Below are 25,870 nucleotides of genomic sequence, written 5' to 3'. Positions count from 1 at the left end.
AAAACTCTGATCAGGAGGAACAGTACCTGGTAAAACCTTTAATTCTGAGTGCTATGCATTTCGCTAGTTTTTTAGCATCACAACATTGAAGTGTAAGGGGCCTCCAGTTTTTTAGACTGGATCTTTATATTTGCCATCTGGGTCTTGTTTTAATAATAGCGAAATCAGACCTTCCTGCGGAGTACCTTACAAACGACCATTTCTATAAGAGTAGTTAAAACAAGCTAATAATGGAGCTTTAAGTATATCATAAAAGGCTTGATATATCTGTACCATCAAGCCCTGGGGCTTTTCCAGACTGAAAGGATTTAATAGCCTCAAAGTTATTCCTCTGTAATTTGACCTTCGCACTGATCTTTTTGTTCATTTGTTAATTTTCAATTTGTTTTATTGTTTGGAAAGAATTCCTTACAGTAATCGTCATTCAGAGGATGAGATGGAAAAGAAAACATCTGTTTTAAAATATTTAGCTTCCTCTTTTAAAATATAATTCGGGGAATCATGGATGACTCCATCTTTAGTAATGAGTTTTTGCAAATTATTTTGATTCAGTAGGAATTTGGTGCATTTTTCTCCATGTTCCATATGCTTTATTTTTGTAATAGATTACATTAGATGGTGTTACGCATTTTGTTGTTGACATTTCAGGTACTGTCTCCTGAAATAAAAAGGCATGGTTTGTTGTTTTAAACATGGTATTTCCAGTATGGCTGGTACAATTGCCGTAGACCTGCTTTTAAGATTAATATGAGATTAATATGCTGCTTTGCTGCTATAACAGCTTCCACTCTTCTGGGAAGGCTTTCCACTAGATGTTGGAACATTGCTGCAGGGACTTGCTTCCATTCAGCCACAAGAGCATTAGTGAGGTCGGGCACTGATGTTGTGCAATTAGGCCTGGCTCGCAGTCGACGTTCCAATTCATCCCAAAGCTGTTCGATGGGGTTGAGGTCAGTGCTCTGTGCAGGTCAGTCAAGGTGTTCCACACCGATCTCGACAAACCATTGGACCTCACTTTGTGCACGGGGGGATTGTCATGCTGGAACAGGAAAGGGCTATTCCCAAATTGTTGCCACAAAGTTGGAAGCACAGAATCTAGAATCTCATTGTATGCTGTAGCGTTAAGATTTCCCTTCACTGGAACTAAGGGGCCTGGCCCGAACCGTGACTTTACAATTGGCACTATGCATTGGGGCAGGTAGCGTTCTCATGGCATCTGCCAAACCCAGATTTGTCCGTCGGTCTGCCATATGGCGACGCATGATTCGTTTCCACTGCTCCAGAGTCCAATGGTGGCGAGCTTTACACCACTCCAACCGACGATTGGCATTGCGCATGGTAATCTTAGGCTTGTATGCGGTTGCTAGGCCATGGAAACCCATTTCATGAGGCTCCCAATGAACAGTTCTTGTGCTGACGTTGCTTCCAGAGGCAGTGAGTGCTGCAACCGAGGACAGGCGATTTTTGTGAGCTACGCGCTTCAGCACTCGTTTCCGTTCTGAGCTTGTGTGGCCTTCCACTTCGCAGCTAAGCCGTTGTTGCTCCTAGACGTTTCCATTTCACAATAACAGCACTTACGGTTGACCGGGGCAGCTCTAGCAGGGCATAAATTTGACGAACTGACTTGTTAGAAAGGTGGTATCCTATGACAGGATTTTTACCACGTTGAAAATCACTGAGCTCTTCAGTAAGGCCATTCTACTGCCAATGTTTGTCTATGGAGATCTCATGGCTGTGTCTTTAATTGTATACACCTGTCAGCAACGGGAGTGGCTGAAATAGCCGAATCCACTGATTTGAACAGGTGTCCACATACTCTAGTGTATATTTATACAGTACCACTCAAAAGTTTGGACAACTACTCATTCAAGGGTTTTTCTTTATTTTAATATTTTCTACATTGTAGAATAATAGTGAAGACATAAAAACAATGAAATAATAGATATGTAGTAACCCAAAAAGTGTTAAACACTTGTTGCCACCCTTGCTGACAGCTTTGCACACTCTTGGCATTCTCTCAACCAGCCTCATGAGATAGTCACTTGGAATGCATTTCAATTAACAGGTGTGCCTTGTTAAAAGTACATGTGTGGAATTTCTTTCCTTGTTAATGCGTTTGAGCCAATCAGTTGTGTTGTGACAAGGTAGGGGTGGTATACAGAAGATAGCCCTATTTGGTAAAAGACCAAGTCCATATTATGGCAAGAACAACTCAATTTGGCAGTCTAAAGATGACTTTTCAACATTGCTTGCTCACTACATAGAAAACGTAATATTGTATCCCCTTTTCATGACGGTGTAAAATATCTTACCTGTGATGAAATGTTTTCCACACACACAGACACCGGGGTCCCCACATTTCCCACTCTCCCACGTCGAATAGCCTGAAGCCACAGAGCTCTTCTAGCAGGCTCGATTTCCCTACGCGGGAGCATTGTGGACCGTAGGTCGGAATTTTAGACCTGTTTACATGTACCTTGAACCACGCTGCAGCTTTTAGGCATGTTTCTGTATAACAAACAATTTACAATGAAGGTCAATGGGAAAGAATGTTTGTTTTCCCCAATTTGTGGCTGTGGTCGAGGGGAATTCCTTATTATTATTATGTGCATATCAACTCAGAGTATGGCTGCCTGGTATTGTGATGCAATCATTTCCATGGTAATGTAGACTGTTCATTCTAACTTCATGTGACTCATCCAGAACGCCGCAGCCCGTCTGGTGTTCAACTTTCCCAAGTTCTCTCACGTCACCCCGCTCCTCCGCTCTCTCCACTGGCTTCCAGTTGAAGCTCGCATCCGCTACAAGACCATGGTGCTTGCCTACGGAGCTGTGAGGGGAACGGCACCTCCGTACCTTCAGGCTCTGATCAGGCCCTACACCCAAACAAGGGCACTGCGTTCATCCACCTCTGGCCTGCTCGCCTCCCTACCTCTGAGAAAGTACAGTTCCCGCTCAGCCCAGTCAAAACTGTTCGCTGCTCTGGCACCCCAATGGTGGAACAAACTCCCTCACGACGCCAGGTCAGCGGAGTCAATCACCACCTTCCGGAGACACCTGAAACCCCACCTCTTTAAGGAATACCTAGGATAGGATAAAGTAATCCTTCTAACCCCCCCCCCCCCCTTAAAAGAGTTAGATGCACTATTGTAAAGTGGTTGTTCCACTGGATATCATAAGGTGAATGCACCAATTTGTAAGTCGCTCTGGATAAGAGCGTCTGCTAAATGACTTAAATGTAATGTCATGCAATGGAATGTATTTTTTTTTTTATGTCATTTGAGTTGAATCAACAAATCACAGCACATATTGATGGGTACACTTCCTGCTTTTACATCCTGCTTTTAGTCCACCCATTATGCCATCATTGACTTGAATGGGGACGCCCGTTCTGTTCTTTCGATTTCAATGGCAGCACATGCAGTCAGGAACGAAGGAGAGGGCAAAATGTGTGTTTTTTTAAAAACGGTTATTACGGTGACCTCTGTCATTTTTGTCATCCAAAATTCCATGACCCTCACAGCCCTTTTTCTCAGTCTCTGAAAGTAAAATTGCTCACACAGAGGTGGGCCAGCAGGGGGGAGAAAGCGATGGAGGGAGCGATACAGAGAGGTGATGTGATGTACAGATAAGGGGTGAAGGGAATGTGTATGGAATAGAGAATGAAGGCGGGTTGTGTTTAGTAAATGAGGAAGGTGACATAATGGACAGAAGGGAATAAGGGATGGACAGAGGGAAGGAGAGGGGAATTGAGGTGTACAGGTTGGGTGAAGGGATGTGAAGAATGCCATGCCCTGTGACTGCTGAGCAGCCAGTGGATTGCGTGTGTGTGTTAGCATATCTGATCGCTGCACTCTAGTTGAAACAAGGGGCTCAGGTCAGGACAGGGAGTGTGTGTGTATGCAGTGGCGTGTATTCATGGATGCCAAAGGAAGCCAGGTTTCCCAAAAAAATGTACAAAGATAAAGTATGAAATACTTTTTCTTTCATCTCTCGGCGTTTCATAATTTTTTTCAAATTCGCAAGAGGCTGACTTGCGGTAACTCTCCAGTGTTCTAAATCAATATTTGTTTACTCGTCTGAAAATGTCGGAAACATTAACTTGGTTGACCATGGTTGTAATGTGGCTTTTGATTGACCGCCACTTTTTTTCCCCCTGGCTTGACTTCCCCAGTGATTTTACCCACGCACCACTGCTGTGTGTTTGTGTACATGGTTTATGTCTCTCTGTAATGTGTATGTGCACGTGCAATGTATATGTTTTTTCATGTCTCTCTATAGAGTGTGTGTTAATCTGTGAGTGGGGTCAGCTCTTCCTCTGTGTATCTCTGGCACCATCGTCCAACCGTCGCCATCGTCCTATCACATTCCGGAATGCCCATGCTATGGCTCCCTTGCGCCATAGCAACAGGAGATTATGCATCTGTGTTGGCAAAATCAGGAAGCCCTGTTAAATATTCTATCCCCTTCTAATCTCTGATATAGGGTCATACACTGTGGGCACTATGGGTCAGATACAGAGAGCCAGATGAGGGAGGGAGGAGAGATAGATATGGGGGAGAGAGAGACTGATAGATTGAGGTGTTGGAGTAAGATACCGTATTCAGAAGTAGATATAGAGATATAGCAGACAGCTATATAGTTTAAACAGAAAAATGACAGATACAGAAAGTGATGCAGTGTAGCCAGATAAAGGACATGGGGGAGAGATGAAGAGGGGGTTGGACACATATAAAGAAAGAGGGAAAGGGATAGAGCCCCACAGTGGAGGTGTCATGATACCCATAAAATCTAGCGGTGAAACGAATCGTTTTTCCACCTTTCGTTTTTCCCATTGGGGATTTTAGAAACACTTAAAATAAGGTCTGTTTCGTATATAGGCTTACCCTGGCATGTTGTTTTGATAACCTAGTAAATCTCTCTCGGACAAGGTGCCTTTTATCAATATATTCGGATCTCTTTACTCTCAGATTTGAAAATGCTAATTAGCGTCAAAGTAGCCGACATGCAAAACAACAAATCCCTGCAAGCTCCTGTATATCATCTCGAGCTGATACCGTTGCTAACAGATATTGTGTCAATTTAAAACTCGCCAAAGACAGTTCACAGACTTGTCCATTTAATGAAATGTAGCCTATTTATTCATTACCACATTTAGCTAACATTAGATAGTTAATCCAGAGATTCTTACCTTTGCCTCGATTCAGCAGTCTCTTCCAGATCATCATGGCATTTGTAGTTCTTTATGATAGCCACATTAGCAGCTAATTAGCATTTACTTTTTGGGGGGGGGGGGGGTAAATACAGGCGAATATCTTAATAAAAGGCCCCTTTTTCGAGAGAGATTTACATGGTTATCAAAACACAGTTTCTAAAATCCCCTATGGGGCAAATTTATAGTGGAAAAATGATTGGAACCATTTCCCTGTTTGACCTCTAGGTATTATGACTCATACTGGGGTACTCTATAGAGGGAGGATATTTGTTAGGTAGTGTGTAATGGTATCCGAGCTGAGATCACGGCAGCAGAGCTAAGCCTGAGGTAATCCACAAAGACCTCAACTGCACCTGGGACCAAACAGCACAGTACCCTCTGACTGAACCACAGTATGATACGGTACCTCAACGTATACTGTGCCCCAATGAATGAGCTGATACAACCATGTAATTACAAGGTGCTGCATCACAAACTGTATCTCGGCATATACTGTGCCCCTGTGGAAAACCAATACGGTTCAACCAATATAGTTTTTGAAAAAGATCAAAGCCAAAGTTCCAGGAACTCTGTTGTTCTGTCTTCTCTTGCTCCTATTCCTCCCCCCTTTCCTCCTTCCTCTCTCTCCTTTCTCCTTAACTCAGATGTTCTGTTTACAGTAGTTCCATTCTGCTGAATAGCTGTAATTAACATTCTAATGAACTAATCGCAGGATTCCCGTTGTGTTTCAAAGTTAGCGAACTGCGTTCAGAAGCTTTTCTTTACGTAACGCCCGGGTAACACTGGAAGCTCCATTCGCAGGTGTGTGTGTGTGTGTGTGTGTGTGTGTGTGTGTGTGTGTGTGTGTGTGTGTGTGTGTGTGTGTGTGTGTGTGTGTGTGTGTGTGTGTGTGTGTGTGTGTGTGTGTGTGTGATTTATTAAAACAATAATGGAAGCAGACAAGGACTCAGTCAGGCACGTGTCCTAGCGAAGCCCGTTTAAACCTCCTGCACCAGCTTTGTACCAGACAAACATACACACACACAGCCCTCTGTCTGGCCCACTAGATGGAAATAGCATTGGAGCCACGGCCCTGTAAGGTAAACAACGTGTCGGCATTGCCAGGTTGGGTGACGAGTGAGGGGAGTATGTGTGTGTATTGCATCTGTGTGTGTGTTCTATAAAACGTTTTACTTTTAGATTTTAGACTGGTGAACTAGCTTAATGCTGCCAGTAAGTGACACGTCTGTGTTAGATCTGTTGACAGGAAGTGACATCAGATCAGCTACGAAGTCTGTTTCAGATGACTAGCTATGTCCTTGCTGCAATAATGTAATGTTTCTCTCTCTAGCGTGATGTCTGTGACAGAGTAAAGCAGCCTCACTGACAGGGGCTTGCTGTACCTGGGGCGGCAAGTAGCCTAGCGGTTAAGAGCATTGGGCCAGTAACTGAAAGGTCACTGGTTTGAACCCCCCCAAGCCAACTAGGTGTGCCCGTAAGCACTTAACCCTAATTGCTCCTGTAAGTCGCTCTGGATAAGAGCGTCTAGCTAAATGGTGTAAAATGTACTGTAGCTGGGTTTGTCAGTGATTGACATCAATAGATTTGGAACCAGCTTCTGAATCTGATTGTAGGGAGAGCCAGCAGTGTCACGATGGGGTGCATGTACACACACACACACACACACACAGATGAACGCGTGCACAAATAAATGTTCTCTCTCTGTCTCTCTCTCCCTCCTCCATCCATTCCCTCTCTCCTACAGATGTGTATAGAAGAGATCATGCTGAGATCGCTCCCAGGCAACAACTTCTCCCAGAATGCTCACTAACGAACACCCCTTTTTTTTTGTGTGTGTGAAACTCAGCCCTGAAATTATTTTAATTACTACTTGTGTTTATCTTTTATCTCTCTCTGTTTTTAACTTTTTATAAAAGGCCTCCAGAACTCACACAAACAAACAACAAATACGAGAAACGACAAATAAGGGAGAGAAAAAACCGAGCCCAGTGTGCAGCCTCGTTTCAGATGATGACTATCATAAAGCGTCTCAGATTGGGTGTGCTGATCTAGGATCAGTTTAGCCTTTTAGATCATGATGAATAAGATTACGATGGACAGGGGGAACCTGTCCATGCACTCTTACTCTGATAGGCTTTATGAGCACACTCCCATTGTAATTAACTAGCCCTCTATGGTTTTAAAACACCGCGGAAGAACACAGATGTTGTAATCAGAAATGTTATTTGTTGTCATTGCATTTCCTCTGAAGTCTTTTTTCCTGTGGAGTGGCTCTGGTGCGTGTGTGTGCGTGCGCGCGCAGTAGACAAGCAGATAACCTAAGGCAGGGTGTTCCTCCTCTCATTGGATAGAGGCCTCTAGGGGTCAATCCTTATCTAAGCCCCCGGAGCTGCTGCTACTACATACACACACAGTCTTGTATAACTAACTTTGTGGGGACACACAATTCAGTCCCATTCAAAATCCTATTTTCCCTAACCCTAAAACTAACCCTAAACCTAATTCTAACCTTAACCCTAACCGCCCTAGAAATAGCATTTGACCTAGTGGGGATTAATTAAAATCTCCCCAGTTGGTGAAATGTTTGTTCTGGTCCCCACAAGTATAGTTAAACACATCCAGGAACACACACACACACACAGGAATTTTTGATCTGCTGAGAAAATGCATCCTATAACATTTTAACATTGAGGGTTTGACATTAACCTGTTTATGCACTTGTCCTTCTAACAAGTAGGAGACTGAAAATGTTGTTTTAATGCAAGAAACCACTTTACAAAATAAAATGCATTATTATTCCCATACCATTGTTACAGAGAATCAGACAAATTATGCTACCCTCTGCCTATTAGCTACTTAGGCTTGAATAAGCTGTCTCAAAATACAACACTGCCCCTTTAAAATAAAAAAAGGCTGTTTACCTGACTCATTAATCTACTCACAATACCCCATAATAAAAAGTGGTTTTTAGAAATAGTTGAAAATGTATTATAAATTTAAAAAATCTATATCACATTGACATAAGTATTAAGACCCTTTACTCAGTACTTTGTTGCAGCACCTTTGGCAGCGATTACAGCCTCAAGTCTTCTTGGGTATGACGCTACAAGCTTGGCACACCTGTATTTGGGGAGTTTCTCCCATTCTTCTCTGCAGATCTTCTCAAGCTCTGTCAGGTTGGATGGGGAGCGTCGCTGCACAGCTATTTTCAGGTCTCTCCAGAGATGTTCGATCGGGTTCAAGTCCGGGCTCTGGCTTGGCCACCCAAGGACATTCAGAGACTTGTCTCGAAGCCACTCCTGCATTGTCTGGCTGTATGCTTAGGGTCGTTGTCCTGTTGGAAGGTAAACCTTTGCACCCAGTCTGAGGTCCTGAGTGCTCTGGAGCAGGTTTTCATCAAGGATCTCTCTGTACTTTGCTCTGTTCATCTTTCCTTCAATTCTGACTAGTCTTCCAGTCCCTTCCGCTGACAACATCCTCACAGCATGATGCTGCCACGACCATGCTTCACCATAGGGATGGTGCCAGGTTTCCTCCAGACGTGACACTTGGCATTCAGGCCAAAGAGTTCAATCTTTCTTTCATCAGATCAGAGAATCGTGTTTGTCATGGTCTGAGTGTCCTTTAGGTGCCTTTTGGCAAATTCCAAGCTGGCTGTCATGTGCATTTTACTGAGGAGTGGCTTCCATCTGGCCACTCTGCCGTAAAGGCCTGATTGGTGGAGTGCTGCAGAGATGGTTTTCCCTTCTCCACAGAGGAACTCTGGAGCTCTGCCAGAGTGACCATCAGGTTCTTGGTCACCTCTCTGACCAAGGCCTTTCTCCCCCGATTACTCAGTTTGGCCGGGCGGCCAGCTCTAGGAAGCGTCTTGGTGGTTCCAAACTTCTTCCATTTAAGAATGATGGAGGACACTGCGTTCTTGGAGACCTTATATGCTGCAGAAATATTTTGGTACCCTTCCCCAGATCTGTGCCTCGACACAATCCTGTCTTGGAGCTCTACGGACAATTCCTTTCGACCTCATGGCTTGGTTTTTGTTCTGACATGCACTGTCAACTGTAGGACCTTATATAGACAGGTATGTGTGCCTTTCAATGTCCAATCAATGGAGTTCACTTGTGGTAAATTCAAATCAAGTTGTAGAAACATCTCAAGGATGACAAATGGAAACAGGATGCACCTGAGCTCAATTTCGAGTCTCATAGCAAATGGTCTGAATACTAATTTCTAGACATAGACTGCATTCTTTCCAAATGCACTGTATGTCTAGAAATGTACACATTTTGTGCTCTTGTAGGAGACAATCACTCCCCTATTACTGACAGCAAATTATCTATTACTGGGCGAATAACTCACTAACGAGCAAAGGATATGAACTAAATGTATACACGTGGCTACATGCACCTTGCTTTGATCTCAAAACAAGCGCATCTACTCAGAACCGCTCATGCTGTGAACACAGTCCAGTTCAAAGTAAATGGCACAGATCCATATATGGCAATGTTCTATTTGCATATAGGCCTACTGCAGCTCTCATTTGTTTATGCCGCACCGGTCTGTGTAGAGTACGGGCTGAGTAGTGCGTGTCAATGCAATAAAATCCTACTGTTTTCTACCTACAACAACATCTCTTGCATAGTTCATTTTGTTTCAGTGTGTTGCATTGAAAGTGGCTAATATTGTGTTGATTCGACCACAATTGCCACAGTAAAGGGAAATGTGAATAGTGTTAACAGGGAGAACTCTAGAACAGTGGTCACCAACCTGTTCTGAGTCAAAATCACTTTGAGTCAAAATGCAAGCCGAGATCTTCTTTTTTTTTTTTTACATGAGTTAAAAAACGTACGCCTATGCAACATTAACCAATTAAAAACAGTACTGTAGCAATGATAACAATGATAATGCATTGTTGTTCAGGCCATAAAAATGTATGGCTTATTAAGGTGTTGAATACAAAGTGTTGACAGTGCTGAGTAAGAAAAAAACAGCAGCTCTTTGCTGTATTTGTAGACTCTCTCTCTAGTCATGGTTTTAAACATTTTGAAATCTCAGTTTTAACCTTGCTGTAGATTTCTTATGCCTGCTACGTTACTGCAGACACGGTAATCTGAGCCATCCGATTGGTCAGCGTTAGGCCTATAGTGCGCTTGATTTTATCTCTGGGCCCGCCGGGAAGGCAGAGTGTACCTTCATACACATGAAATGGTTCAAAATGGCAACAGTTCGCCTACCCGGCGCACAAGGGTGCACCTACTGCCAACAGCCCATGACTGTAATGACCGACGCTGGAGAAGAGAAGCAGGTATGGGGAGTAGAACATTTAATATGGAACAGACATCAAACAGGACAGAGACAGCGTCAGAACCGGGTACGCAAAGACAAGCGAACATTCATCCTGAGGGGGGGAACAGAGCTTGGGAACAGACAGATATAGGGGAGGTAATGACACAGTTGATTGAGTCCAGGTGAGTCCAATAATCGCTGATGAACGTGACGGGGGAAGGCAGGTGTGCGTACTGATGGTGGCAGGAGTACGTAATGCTGGGGAGCCTTGCGCCTTCGAGTGCCAGGGAGGGGGAGTGGGAGCAGGTGTGACAATGACAAATAAATAAAAACAATTGGAAGAAAAGGCTTTATTGTTGGGGATTTTTCACAAATGTTTTGCGATCGACTAGGAAGGCTTTGGAGATCGACCAGTCGATTGCCATCGACCGGTTGGTGACCACTTTTCTGGAAAGTTGAGTGAAGTTCAATCTCGTGCTTCTCTCTGTGGGTTGATATTTCTGCTCGGCAGTCCCAGGGAGCTGCACGGACGCAACTTAGAAGGAACATTGGTTCCAACCAAACGTGACAGACAGGCCTCCCTTGGGGTCTGTAGGGCCCAACGGAGAACAGGAAGGTCTTTCATCCTCCTGTGTGTGTGTGTGGGTGAAGATGAAGGCTTTTCATCGTTCAGACTGACAAAGAAAACGGTTTCAGCGAGGAGGCATAGAGATGTGTTTTAGGGTACAAAGAGAGTAATGTACCCCCCTTTCCTCTCATCCCCCATTCACTTCTTGGCTGTTTCAGAGTATATTTCTCATTTGATCAGAGAGGCTTGCCCCCACACTGATAGATTGTGGGTACCCATGGAGCTGTTTGTGTTAGCAGGAGCTGAACAACGTATGATGTGCACAGTGGCACCGGTCCCCTCTGATTGGAACAGAGAGAGTGAGAGTGTGTGCGTGTGTGCTTGCGAGAGTATTTCTTCACTGCTCAGTGATTCGGACTCTCCATCCCTCCTCTCTCACTTTGTATCTCCCTCCTTTGCCTCATCTTCTTTATGTGTGTGATTTGATGTCGTCGTCCTCCCCCACCCCCCCAGGTGAGTGAAATGAGTTAGTAATGGAGTCTGTGTGAGACCCAGTCGACCCCCTGCCTCTCCCCAGACACATCCCAGGCAGGGGCCTGTCTCCTGGGCTAGAGAAGGCCGGGCAGCCCCCTTTTTAGAGCATGGCCTCCAGGGGTGGGTCATTTCACTGGCGGCAGGGGGCTGATTCCTCCTCTGCGTTCACATTACAAGGCCAGCAGTATCTCACTACCCACCTTAGAGCGTACTCCTTTTGTGCACACACACACACACACAAACTGTTGCTACCCAGGCACATATCCCTCTATCCATCCCCACACCTTCCCTATCTTTTCTCCTAATCTGTGATGTCATATAAGGAAACACAAGAGGTTTCTACTTCCTGCCTTATTCTCATTTTAAGCAGCTATGGGATTACACACATACTGCAGACAGTGTGTTCAGAGATTACACTAAGTGCTACTTTATGCTCTAATTATTTTTAATTTTTTACTTCAGTTTAATTTTGTAACTACTTTCTTAACCAACAATGCAGTTAAGGGCTTGTAGGTAAACACCTGTTGTATTCGGCACATGTGACAAATAACATTTGATTGGATTTGATATTCACATTTTGTTGTGTTGCAAAGTGGGATTAATATATTTCATTGGGATTTTTTGTCATTGTATCCCTCATTTAATCAAAGTATATTGAAAGCAGGTGCTTCCACACAGGTGTGGTTCCTGAGTTAATTAATTAATTAATATCTCATCGTGCTTAGGGTCATGTATAAAAATGCCCAGTTGCCCATTATTTTGGCTACCATGGCTAGAAAAAGATATCTCGGTGACTTTGAAAGAGGGATCTCAAAGGAGCATAGGGCAGGGGTTGCAGTTCTCTGTCATTGGATTCTGGAGAGGTTGTTTTTGAGATCAATGTAGATCCGCAATAAAAAAATCTCTGGGGGCTGGTTTGGAGATGATACAGTATAGCCTAATACAGAAGCATGTCTGTTCTACGAAATAAATTCCCAAATAAATGTTTTCTCAAATATTTTATTTTCTCTGTTACGCTGTGTGCACTGGACTGACATGCATGATTGTTGCTGACACTCTGATGTTCAGATGAAGGGAATTAAATATTCTATAATGAGCACCACTGCAGCGCTCAACTCAAACACCGGTGTGTAGCCTACTGTACCTGCTGGCAAAGTATACTGAACAAAAATATAAACTTAACATGCAACAATTTCCAAGATTTTATTGACTTACAGTTCATACAAGGAAATCAGGCAATTGAAATAAATTCATTAGGCCCTAATCTATGGATTTCACATGACTGGGAACACGGATATGCATCTGTTGGTCACAGATACCTTAAAAAAAAGGTAGAGGCGTGGATCAGTAATCCAGTCAGTATCTGATGTGACCACCATTTGCCTCATGCAGTGCGACACCTCTCCTTCGATATAGAGTTGGTCAGGTTGTTGATTGTGGAATGCTGTCCCACTCTTCAATGGCTGTGCAAAGTTGCTGGATATTGGCAAAAACTGGAACACGCTGTCCTACACATCGATCCAGAGCATCCCAAACATGCTCAATATGTGACATGTCTGGTGAGTATGCAGGCCATAAAAGAACTGGGACATTTTCAGCTTCCAGGAATTGTTTACAGATCCTTGCGACATGGGGTCGTGCTGAAACATGAGGTGACGGTGGAGGATGAATGGCACGACAATTGGCCTCAAGATCTCATCACAATATCTCTTTGTATTCAAATTGCCATTGATAAAATGCAATTGTGTTCATTGTCCATAGTTTATGCCTGCCCATACCATAACCCCTCCGCCATCGTGGGGCACTCTGTTCACAATGTTGACATCAGCAAACCGGTCACCAACACAACGCCATACACGTGGTCTGAGGCTGTGAGGCCGGTTGGACATACTGCCAAATTTTCTAAAACGACGTCAGAGGCGGCTTATGGTAGAGAAATTAACATTCCATTTTTGGAAACAGCTCTGGTGGACGTTCCTGTAGTCAGCATGCCAATTGCACCCTCCCTCAAGACATTGTGTTGTGTGACAACTGCACATTTTAGAGTGACCTTTTATTGTCCCCAGCACAAGGTGCACCTGTGTAATGATAATGCTGTTTAATCACCTTCTTGATATGCCACACCTGTCAGGTGGATGGATTATCTTGGCAAAAGAGAAATGCTCACTAACAGGGATGGAAAAACAAATTTGTGCACACATTTTGAGAGAAATAGGTATTTTGTGCATATGGAAAATGGGACCGACCGGCTCAATTCGGTCTTATGTAGTTGGTGTTTTCTACATTGGATAAAAGTAGAGACTCAGAGCTAAAACATGGTATATCATACACTACAGTTGAGGAACAATGGAAAGTAATTTTGCTTTGAAAGTTGATTAACTTCTAACCCCACTTTTGAGAAAAGGGCCCTTGAAAGTTTTGGTACACCTAGTGGAGAGCTCTTCTTTGTCTACACCCATTCAACATCGTTCACACCCTCTTAAGCCTTTGCCCCACATCTTTAAGTATTCACATGTGAGGCAATGTGCTAAACAGAGTGAGTATGGTAGTGTACTAAACAACAAAGATTTCAAGACTAAAGGCTGCTTTATACAACGTCTATCGGCATGTCCGTATACAGTCCATGACATCATGAACATTCTATTGTTGTCCGACATCAAATTTGTCTTTATGAAAAAGTATAAACACAAAAACGACAGGCTGCATGACATCCGCAGCTTGGTGGTCCAAATAGCATAACATCAATAAACCCATCCGTTTTAAAATTAATTTAATATAGCTAGCTAGCTAATGTTAAGTTAGCTGGCTAGCCAGTTCAAATAATGACCATAGCTGACAACATCTTAACTTTAGCTAATCTCTATTCATTATAACAAGAAAATAAACTCACAACAAGATCATTATTTAAAATACAACTTTTCTGAGGATCCCCATTAGCTGTGTCAAAAGCAGCAGCTACTCTTCCTGGTGTCCACACAAAACATGACATAATACAGAACTTTAATAAACAAGGACAGCACAAGGACAGAACTGCATCAATTTAAAAAAAGGCACACGTAGCCTACATATCAATACCTACACACAAGCTATCTAGGTCAAATAGGTGAGAGGCGTTGTGCTGTGAGGTGTTGCTTTATCTGTTTTTTTCAACCAGGTTTGCTGTTGAGATGGGAGTTCTGTGCAATAATGGCTCTATATAATACTTTATGCTTTCTTGAATTTGTTCTGGATTTGGGGACTGTGTAAAGACCCCTGGTGGCATGTCTGGTGGGGTAAGTGTGTGTGTCAGAGCTGTGTGTAAGTTGACTATGCAAACAATTTTGAATTTAACACAATGTTTCTTATAAAAAGGAGAAGTGATGCAGTCAGTTTCTCGTCAACTCTTAGAGACTGGCATGTGTAGTATTAATATTAGCCCTCTGATTACAATGAAGTGCAAGACGTGCTGCTCTGTTCTGAGCAAGCTGCAGCTTAACTAGATCTTTCCTTGCAGCACTCAACCACACGACTGGACATTAATCAAGATAAGATACAACTACAGCCTGCAGGACTTGCTTTTTGGAGGATGGTGTCAAAAAAACAGCATCGCTTAAATACTGACAGACCTCTCCCCATCTTTACAATCAGTGAATATACAGTGGGGAGAAGAAATATTTGATACACTGCCGATTTTGCAGGTTTTCCTACTTACAAAGCATGTAGAGGTCTGTAATTTTTATCACAGGTACACATCAACTGTGAGAGACGGAATCTAAAACAAAAATCCAGAAAATCACATTGTATGATTTTTAAGTAATTAAATTGCATTTTATTGCATGACATAAGTATTTGATACATCAGAAAAGCAGAACTTAATATTTGGTACAGAAACCTTTGTTTGCAATTACAGAGATCATACGTTTCCTGTAGTTCTTGACCAGGTTTGCACACACTGCAGCAGGGATTTTGGCCCACTCCTCCATACAGACCTTCTCCAGATCCTTCAGGTTTCGGGGCTGTCGCTGGGCAATACGGACTTTCAGCTCCCTCCAAAGATTTTCTATTGGGTTCAGGTCTGGAGACTGGCTAGGCCACTCCAGGACCTTGAGATGCTTCTTACGGAGCCACTCCTTAGTTGCCCTGGCTGTGTGTTTCGGGTTGTTGTCATGCTGGAAGACCCAGCCACGACCCATCTACAATGCTCTTACTGAGGGAAGGAGATTGTTGGCCAAGATCTCGCGATACATGGCCCCATCCATCCTCCCCTCAATACGGTGCAGTCGTCCTGTCCCCTTTGCAGAAAAGCATCCCCAAAGAATGATGTTTCCACCTCCATGCTTCACGGTTGGGATGGTGTTCTTGGGGTTGTACTCATCCTTCTTCTTCCTCCAAACACGGCGAGTGGAGTTTAGACCAAAAAGCTATATTTTTGTCTCATCAGACCACATGACCTTCTCCCATTCCTCCTCTGGATCATCCAGATGGTCATTGGCAAACTTCAGACGGGCCTGGACATGCGCTGGCTTGAGCAGGGGGACCTTGCGTGCGCTGCAGGATTTTAATCCATGACGGCGTAGTGTGTTACTAATGGTTTTCTTTGAGACTGTGGTCCCAGCTCTCTTCAGGTCATTGACCAGGTCCTGCCGTGTAGTTCTGGGCTGATCCCTCACCTTCCTCATCATCATTGATGCCCCACGAGGTGAGATCTTGCATGGAGCACCAGACCGAGGGTGATTGACCGTCATCTTGAACTTCTTACATTTTCTAATAATTGCGCCAACAGTTGTTGCCTTCTCACCAAGCTGCTTGCCTATTGTCCTGTAGCCCATCCCAGCCTTGTGCAGGTCTACAATTTTATCCCTGATGTCCTTACACAGCTCTCTGGTCTTGGCCATTGTGGAGAGGTTGGAGTCTGTTTGATTGAGTGTGTGGACAGGTGTCTTTTATACAGGTAACGAGTTCAAACAGGTGCAGTTAATACAGGTAATGAGTGGAGAACAGGAGGGCTTCTTAAAGAAAAACTAACGGGTCTGTGAGAGCCGGAATTCTTACTGGTTGGTAGGTGATCAAATACTTATGTCATGCAATAAAACTCTAATTAATTACTTAAAAATCATACAATGTGATTTTATGGATTTTTGTTTTAGATTCCGTCTCTCACAGTTGAAGTGTACCTCTGATAGAAATTACAGACCTCTACATGCTTTGTAAGTAGGAAAACCTGCAAAATGGGCAGTGTATCAAATACTTGTTCTCCCCACTGTATATGTTTTGTCCATGACAGTTTACAATCTAAGGCAATACAGAGTAATTTAGTCTCCTCAACTTGTTCATTCATTACCAGATTCAGCTGAGGTCTAGAACGTAGGGAATGGTTTGTACCAAATACAATGCTCTTAGTTTTAGAGATGTTCAGGACCAATTTATTACTGGCCACCAATTCCAAAACAGACTGCAACTCATTGTTAAGGGTTACAGTAACTTCATTAGCTGTGGTTGCTGATGCGTATATGATTGAATCATCAGCATACATGGACACACATGCTTTGTTTAATGCCAGAGGCAGTTCATTGGTAAAAATAGAAAAGAGTAGAGGGCCTAGAGAGCTGCCCTGCGGTACACCACACTTTACATGTTTAACATTTGAGAAGCTTCCGTTAAATAAAACCCTCTGAGTTCTATTAGATAGATAGCTCTGAATCCAGGATATGGCAGAGGTTGAAAAGCCATAACACATACACTACCGTTCAAAAGTTTGGGGTCACTTAGAAATGTCCTTGTTTTCCATGAAGACATACATGAAATGAGATGCAAAATGAATAGGAAATATAGTCAAGATGTTGACAAGGTTATAAATATATATATTTTTTTATTTAAATAATAATTGTCCTTCAAACTTTGCTTTCATCATAGAATCCTCCATTTGCAGCAATTACAGCCTTGCAGACCTTTGGCATTCTAGTTGTCAATTTGTTGAGGTAATCTGAAGAGATTTCACCACATGCTTGCTGAAGCACCTCCCACAAGTTGGATTGACTTGATGGGCACTTCTTACGTACCACACGGTCAAGCTGTTCCCACAACATTTCAATAGGGTTGAGATCCGGTTACTGTGCTGGCCACTCCATTATAGACAGAATACCAGCTGACTGCTTCTTCCCTAAATAGTTATTGCGTAGTTTGAAGGTGTGCTTTGGGTCAATGTCCTGTTGTAGCAGGAAATTGGCTCCAATTAAGTACCGTCCACAAGGTATGGCATGGTGTTGCAAAATGGAGTGATAGCCTTCCTTCTTCAAGATCCCTTTTACCCTGTACAAAACTCCAACTTTACCACCACCAAAGCTCCCCAGACCATCACATTGCCTCCACCATGTTTGACAGATGGCGTCAAGCACTCCTCCAGCATCTTTTTATTTTTTCAGTGTCTCAATGTTCTTCTTTGTGATACCGAACACCACAAACTTAGATTCGTCTTTCCGTAACACTTTTTTACAATCTTCCTCTGTCCAGTGTCTCTGTTCTTTTGCCAATCTTAATCTTTTATTTTTATTGGCCAGTCTGAGATGGCTTTTTCTTTGCAACTCTGCCTAGGTGGCCAGCATCCCGGAGACGCCTCTTCACTGTTGACGTTGAGACTGGTGTTTTGCGGGTACTATTTAATGAAGCTGCCAGTTGAGAACTTGTGAGGCGTCTGTTTCTCAAACTAGACACTCTAATGTACTTGTCTTTTTGCCCAGTTGTGTACCGGGGCCTCCCACTCCTCTTTCTATTCTGGTTAGAGCCAGTTTGCGCTGTTCTGTGAAGGGAGTAGTACACAGCGTTGTACAAGATCTTCAGTTTCTTGGCAATTTCTCGCATGGAATAGCCTTCAATTCTCAGAACAAGAATAGACTGATGAGTTTCGGAAGAAAGTCCTTTGTTTCTGGCCATTTTGAGCCTGTAATTGAATCCACAAATGCTGATGCTCCAGATACTCAACTAGTCTAAAGAAGGCCAATTGTATTGCTTCTTTCATCAGAATAACAGTTTTCAGCTGTGCTAACAATTGCAAAAGGGTTCTCTAATGATCAATTAGCCTTTTAAAATTATAAACTTGGATTAGCTAACACAACGTGCCATTGGAACACAGGAGTGATGGTTGCTGATAATGGGCCTCTGTACGCCTATGTAGATATTCCATGAAAAAAATCTGCTGTTTCCAGCTACAAAAGTCATTTACAACTTTAACAATGTCTACACTGTATTTCTGATCAATTTGATGTTATTTTAATGGAAAACAAATTTTCTTTTCTTTCAAAAACAAGGACATTTCTAAGTGACCCCAAACTTTTGAACGGTAGTGTATGTTTTCTCAACAACTGGTTATCGTCAATAATATCAAAGGCTGCACAGAAATCTAGCAGTGTAGTTCCCAAAATCGTCTTGTTATCAATTTCTTTCAACCAATCATCAGTCATTTGTGTCAGTGCAGTTCATGTTGAGTGCCCTTCTCTATAAGCATGCTGAAAGGCTGTTGTTAATTTGTTTACAGAGAAGTAGGATTGTACAGTTTGCTAAGAGCTGGCAGCAAGCTGATAGGTCTGTTGTTAGAACCAGTAAATGCCTCTTTTCCACTCTTGGGTAACGGAATGACTTTGGCTTCCCTCCAGGCCTGTTGACAAATACTTAACTCTAGGCTCAGATTTAAGCTATGACAGATAGGAGTGGCTATAGAGTCAGCAACCATTTTCAGTAGCTGTCAATGCCAGGAGGTTTGTCAATGTTGATCGATAGCAATAATTTCCCCACCTTTCCCACACTTAACTTTACAAAATTCAAACTTTCAAGACTTTTCTTTCATTGTTTTTTTATTTTTTATGCATGAGGATGATGGCTCACTGTTCGTTGTTGGCATTTCCTGCCTAAGTTTGTCCACTTTGCCAATTAAATAATCGTTAAAATAATTGGCAACATCAAAATGGTTTGATGAGTTCAATTTGTCTTTCTGCCCATAATTTCATTTAAAGTACTCAAGTTTTTTTTTTCATCATTCTTTATATTATTGATGTTGGCTTCATAATACAGTTTCTTATTCTTTTTGTTGAGTTTAGTCACATTTCTCAATTTGTAGTAAGTCAGCCAGTCAAATGTGCAGCCAGACTTATTAGCCACTCCTTTTGCCCCATCTCTTTCAACCATACAGTTTTTCAATTCCTCATCAATCCATGGAGCCTTAACAGTTCTAACAGGCAGTTTTTAACATGTGCATGTTTATCAATACTTGGAAGAAGGAATTTCATAAATTCATTAAGTGCAGCGTCTGGATGCTCCTTATTTATCACATCAGACCAACAAATATTTTTAACATTATCCACATAAGAGTCACAGCAAGATCTTTAGTATGATCGCTTATACGCTATTTTAGGCCCAGCTTTTGGAATTTTAGCTTTCCTGGATATAGCCACAATTTGACTTTGGTGCAGGTCATGTTTGTCACATTACCGTCTCTGGTAAACACACACACTATATAAATTAAAATCACATTTTATTTGTAACATGCAGAAGGTATAAACGGATAAACGGTACAGTGAAATGGTTACTTGCATAGTAGAGTCTTTTGTTTAGACATGTAGCTAGCTAGCTAAACAATGAACCATAATCCCAACTCATAACGTTACTATCCTGTATGAATCTACAGGTGGCTAAAGCTAACCAACTAGGTTCTATGTTAGCTAGCTAGCTAACATTAGGCTATAACTAGAAATACAAATGGCTCTGGGATACAAATAATATTACTGCACAAATCAAACATTTGCTAGCGAGCCAGCCAGCTAACATTAGCGAGCTATCTAACAGTACGCTTTAACTTGCAATGAATTTGACTGTCTGACAAAATAGAAATGTATAATATCTGAAAATGTAGCTAGCTAGACTCTCTTACTCGTAGACATGGATGAACGCTTTTCCCTCTACGTCACGGATGCAATGGTTGCCCTTAGTTGGAAGATGTAATCCGGAGACGTGTCTCTTGCAGTTCTTTGTGATATCTGTTAAAAAAGCTGCGCTAGAAAGGATTAACTACACATACTGAGCAGCTCATGTTATAGACAGAAGCATACTACATGCCAGACGAATCCAAACTCATCTCGGCATGTCCAGCCCATCCATTATCTCAGCCAAACATGGCGTTACTATCCTGTAGGTTCCAGACTTTTTCCATGTCTAAACCAACTAGGCTCGTATTTTGTAAAGTATTATTCGTATTTACAGATGGCATACACGTTTGTTATTAAGGCACATGAAAGTTCACCCAAAAATCTTGTCTACGTTCAAATGTCTCTCCTGTAAAGTAGTGACACGCAACATACGCCTAGTTTTCTGAAACAATCTTTTATTTCAGCTCATGGGATCAACACTTTACATGTTGCGTTTATATTTTTGTTCAGTGTAATTCAAAGCTTATACTTTACCATTCAGGATGTAACTTTCCAGTGCTTTCCAATGCGTAACATTTCTTAATGCAATCTAGGCAAAACACTTTTGGCCTTTGTTAAAAAGGCCTCCTACAATTGTGTGTATGGCATTGTTTTAAAAATTAATTTACAACCGGAGTTTCAAGCATGGTTTTGGGGCAGCTGCGCAGTAGAGCTCTTAAAGGGGCAATGGCCCCCCCCCCCCCCCAATTGAACACGCGGGAGGCAGCTTTTCCACCATCATAAAAGAACACCAAATGATGGAATTTCTCATGGAACAATGGTGTCGCATCCCTCCAATAGAGTTCCAGACACTTAGAATCTATGTAGAATCTATGCCAAGGTGCATTGAAGCTGTTCTGGCAGCTCATGGTGGCCCAAGGCCCTGTTAAGACTAGGGATGGACAATATATCAGTGAACATATCGGAATCGGACGATGTTAGCTAAAAATGCCAACATTGGCATCGGCCCAATGTCTAGTTTAACGCCGATGTGCAAAACTGATGTCAAAGCTGACGTGCATTCCTATATAACGTAGGTAGATGACGTAATGATGCCATGTAAAATGTAGCGCTACATGTGCAACAACGCATTCCTAACCTAGTCCACAATGTCTGCTGTGTGGATCGAGCAGTCAACAAGTTGAGCAGTCATTTGAAAGAGTAAGATAATTTCAGCGAGACAACTCAAAGGTGAACTCCATTAATGCCAAGATAATGGAATTCATGCCCTTGACAATCAAGCATTCTCTGTCGTGGGTGATGTTGGCTTTCGCTGACTGGTCGAGCACAGGTAGACACTACCAGGTGCGTTATTTTTCAGATGTTGCCCTACCGGAGTTACACAGTAATAGTGTCACTGATATTAGCTTCACGACTGACATTTGGACCAGCGATATCAGCCCCATGAGCATGCTGAGTCTGGCAGCACAGTGGGTACAGTCGTCGAGGATTTTGTACTGAGGAAAGTCGTACTGCATGCTCACGAATGTGCTGGTTGTCATTCCGCTGCTGCCATTTCAATGGCATTTGAGAATATGTTTGAAACTTGGAAACATGAACACACAAGCTAGCTCCATTCGAACAACTGACTCGAGAAATAAGCTCATCAATTGCACCTGCAGCAGACATGATATCCTCTGTCATGGCATTGAAACGCCTGCTCAACAAAACTGCCGACACAGGCTGTGAACAAGCGATTCGGTGGCATTCTCTCTGAGCCTCTTTACTGTGTCGCCACCATGCTCAATGCTATGTACAAGGACCGCTACTTCGATGCAGACAAGAAACCGGGTTTACGTGAAATGTTACATACATTTTGGACAAGATGGAAACAGACACATAAGGAAGAGAGGCCACGGACAGACAAAGCTGAAATGTATGATGCTTGACATGTATGATTAAATCCTGTTTGAGAATGAAACGACTGAACAAATTAACAACGAAACAGCACAGCAAGTAAGTGAAATAGGCTTTGATTATGTTTTACTGGTAATGGGGGCATACGTAAATGCCAACAAAATACATTTTTTGTGTGTGTGTAACCTTTTATTTAACTAGGCAAGTCAGGTAAGAACATATTCTTATTTACAATGGCGGCCTACCCCGGCCAAACCCGGACGACGCTGGGCCAATTGTGCGCCGCCCTATGGGACTCCCAATCACGGCCGGATGTGATACAGCCTGGATTCGAACCAGGGACTGTAGTGACGCCTCTTGCACTGAGATGCAGTGCCTTAGACCGTTGTGTGTGTGTTAACTATTTAACTACTAGAATGCTTAAAAGGCCGCTGAAATTTTTAATATTGGTAATCGGTATCGTTTTTTTGAGCAAGGAAAATATCGGATATCGGTATCAGCCAAAAATGTCATATCAGTGCATCACTAATTAAGACACTTTATTTTGGTGTGTTTCCTTTATTTTGGCAGTTACTGACTGACTAGGTTGGAACCCTGGGCTCCTGCACGCCATAAGTGTGTGTGTGTCTTTGTGTGTGTGTCTTTGTGTGTGTGTGTGTGTGTGTGTGTGTGTGTGTGTGTGTGTGTGTGTTGTGATGCACGTGTGTGTGTGTGTGTGTGTGTGTTGTGATGCACAGGCAGAAACTGGGGCAGATGCTCTCATGAGAGCATCAATATCCCGATTGGAGTTCCACACACACACAGCTGCCACACACTGATAATGTAATTAGGTATGAATGGATCCGTCTGGTGTAACCAGTTGTAATGGACTGAATGAACAGTCAACTACTGAGCAGTCTCTCTGTAGACAGTGTTGGACCACTGAGTCCGCTCTATTCAACATTGACGGAGTTGAAACTGTTTTTTTTGGAGGGGGGGGCATGCTCTCTTTTTATGCACATGGTGTGTTTGTGTTCTTTGTGTGTGTATGAGCTTTGTGTGCGCGATCAGTGTGTGTCTTTAGAGCAGGGATGGCCAACTCCAGTCCCCGAGGGGCTGACTGGTGTCACAAAGTTTGCCCCAACTAACACACCTGTCTCCAATAATCAACAAATCACAATCTTTGGTTTAGAATGCAATTAGTTTGATCAATCAATCAATTTTATTTTATATAGCCCTTCGTACATCAGCTAATATCTCGAAGTGCTGTACAGACACCCAGCCTAAAACCCCAAACAGCTAGTAATGCAGGTGTAGAAGCACGTGTTTGATCTGCTGTGTTTGCTCGGGATGTGGGGGAAAGTGAGACACCACTCCAGCCCCGACGACTGGAGTTGCCCATCCTGTTTTAGAGCAATGAGAATACTGTGGTTAATGCTCCTGGGCCTCCGGTGCATGCTGATGATGTCATAGCCTGCTTGTTCCACTGGCCCCTGGGAGTTGCTGTCTTTCTCCCCTTGTGGAAGCTGACTGCAGTGAGTGAGTGAGACATATTCAGCCCCGCCCACTGGCCCAGGTTCATACCACTTAGAGCAGGGATGGTATCAAGCTGAAGTCCTCCAGGAGCTACGCTACAGGGTCTGTCAGGTGGGTCTCCTCTCTCCTCTCCCGCTGGCACTTAGTTGATCACTTAATGTCACTGATTGGCTAGGGAGTTCACACACCTGGTTTCACTAATTAAAAGGAAAGTATGAAAAGCAGCAGAGTGTTGCCCTCTAGGAGTTGACTTTCACACCACCTTTTTCCTCTCACTCTCTTCAACTCTCCCTTTCTCTCCCTCCCCATCCCACTCTTTCACCACATGTTCTCTCCACCCCCCCGCCCTTCTCTCTATCTCCTTCCGACTCTGTTTCCCCCTCTCCATCCAGCCCCCTTTCTCCCTTCCCTTTCCATCCCCCTCTCTCTGACCCACTATCAGTCTGTGTTTGACAGCCTGAGCAGTAATTGTAATTTCATAGCTGTCACTACAACACAGGGTTTCAAGAACGGTCAGTGTCAGGCCTTAATTAGACTGTCAACACACACACACACACACACACACACACACGCCATTCCAAATGTGTGATTATACACACACTAATCACGTCTTAATGGTACGTTCTTGATTGTGGTCGTAGCTTCTGTCAGTTTAAATGTCGCCGTGTAAGTGGTTTGTTTAAATGACACTAACACACTCATACCCCCACACACACACTCATATCCAAACACACACTCATACCCAAACGCACAAGCAGCACACAGGCATTAAGTCATGATCCTCTCTCGTCTTCCATCTAATGCTACATAAAGTGGTCTCCTAAGTGTTGTTATTCAGGCTCACCCTCATCATCTTTTGTCTATCAGTATCCCCTGTCTGGTCTTCTCTTTCCATAGCAATCTCTCTCTTTCTCCCGCTGTCTTTCCGTATCACTTTCTCTCTCTCTCCTCTCTCTCTCTTAGTCACTTTTTCTTGTCGTCTTTCTTGCTCCCCCGCAGGGATTCAGAGGGTCTTTACTAAACCGTAGTAGACCGTTCTAGACACTCTTAGCGGAGCTTAGAGGGCTTGAGGGAAACGAGTGGGTGAAGAGGGATGGGTGAGTGTATGTGAGGTGTAGCAGCGCAGCGTTTCCAAAAACTCGGTCCTGGGAACCCCAGGCGTTGCACGTTTTAGTTTTTTGCCCTAGCTCGACACACCAGATTAAACGAAACAACTCCTCACTAATCCGCTGTGTCGTGGAGTGCTTGGGGGGAAAAACCTAAATGTGCACCCCCTGGTGTCCCCAGGACCGAGTTTGGGGAAACCCTGTATTCACGGAGTAGCTGTTGCAGGCGCACAGTAGGTCCACCAGGTAAAGAGGTATTTCGGGAAATTACGACAGGTGCCTAGGAGGACAGGGTCTTGTTTGTTCGCCCTCCACTACGTCCCTGGTGGTGGGAGGGTGCGGCGGAGGAGTGATAAATGGGCTGTGAATGGGGGTCTCCCACTATCTAACCCTCTTCTACGATACAGATAGACCCCCTGCGGTAAGAGTCCAAATTGGATCCTCACAGTGCTCTCATTTAGAGCGCCCGTTAGAGCTTTGGTTAGTAGAGCGAGACGATGAGACACGGGAAGGAGGAGGAAGTGTGATTTTCCACTGGCTGGCTGTTTAATGCTGCTCTAATTCTCCTCCCTGTTGATCCTCATCTCCACACAGCTGCTGTGTTTACACGCACACTTTGCACAGCCAAGGAATGGGGAGATCACACAGAGAGAGCGAGAGGGAGAGAAGGTGTGTGTGGCAGAGCGACATGGAGGAGAGAGAGAGCCAGGTCTATTGTACTGTAATTTCTCCATTGACATGATTCAATTTGCTGTGGCGACTTCTTCACACACTGGCTCTGGAGTGGAGTGGCTCATCCTCTGGTGTGATAGTGTGTGTGTGTGTGTGTGTGTTTGTGCTCATGCAGTTGTGTGTGTGT

At 43.4% G+C, this 25,870-nt stretch overlaps 1 protein-coding gene and 1 long non-coding RNA gene across 8 annotated transcripts in view; one reads left to right on the top strand and one right to left on the bottom strand.

The window, feature by feature from the left end:
* Positions 1-2,426, bottom strand: part of LOC139553164 (uncharacterized) — a 65,126-nt gene extending 62,700 nt beyond the window's left edge. The window contains exon 1 of the long non-coding RNA XR_011670609.1: positions 2,313-2,426. This is a non-coding gene — a long non-coding RNA (uncharacterized lncRNA). The remainder of the gene's footprint in view (positions 1-2,312) is intronic.
* The window catches only part of efcab11 (EF-hand calcium binding domain 11), a 90,635-nt gene that overhangs the window by 63,524 nt on the left and 1,241 nt on the right, over positions 1-25,870 (top strand). Inside the window, exon 6 of one of the 7 annotated variants that reach the window (XM_071365166.1) lies at positions 6,960-8,017. The exons of the other annotated variants lie outside the window; for them this stretch is intronic. Within the exon in view, the coding sequence (XP_071221267.1) occupies positions 6,960-6,969 (10 nt within the window). The 3' untranslated portion in view covers positions 6,970-8,017. Of the gene's footprint in view, positions 1-6,959; positions 8,018-25,870 lie in introns of those variants that run through there. 7 annotated transcript variants of the gene reach the window in all.

The sequence above is a fragment of the Salvelinus alpinus genome, chromosome 25 (genome assembly GCF_045679555.1).
Source record: "Salvelinus alpinus chromosome 25, SLU_Salpinus.1, whole genome shotgun sequence".
NCBI lineage: Eukaryota > Metazoa > Chordata > Actinopteri > Salmoniformes > Salmonidae > Salvelinus > Salvelinus alpinus.
The sequence above is the reverse complement of the archived record's forward strand: the minus strand, read 5'-3'. Positions and strand labels throughout refer to the sequence as shown.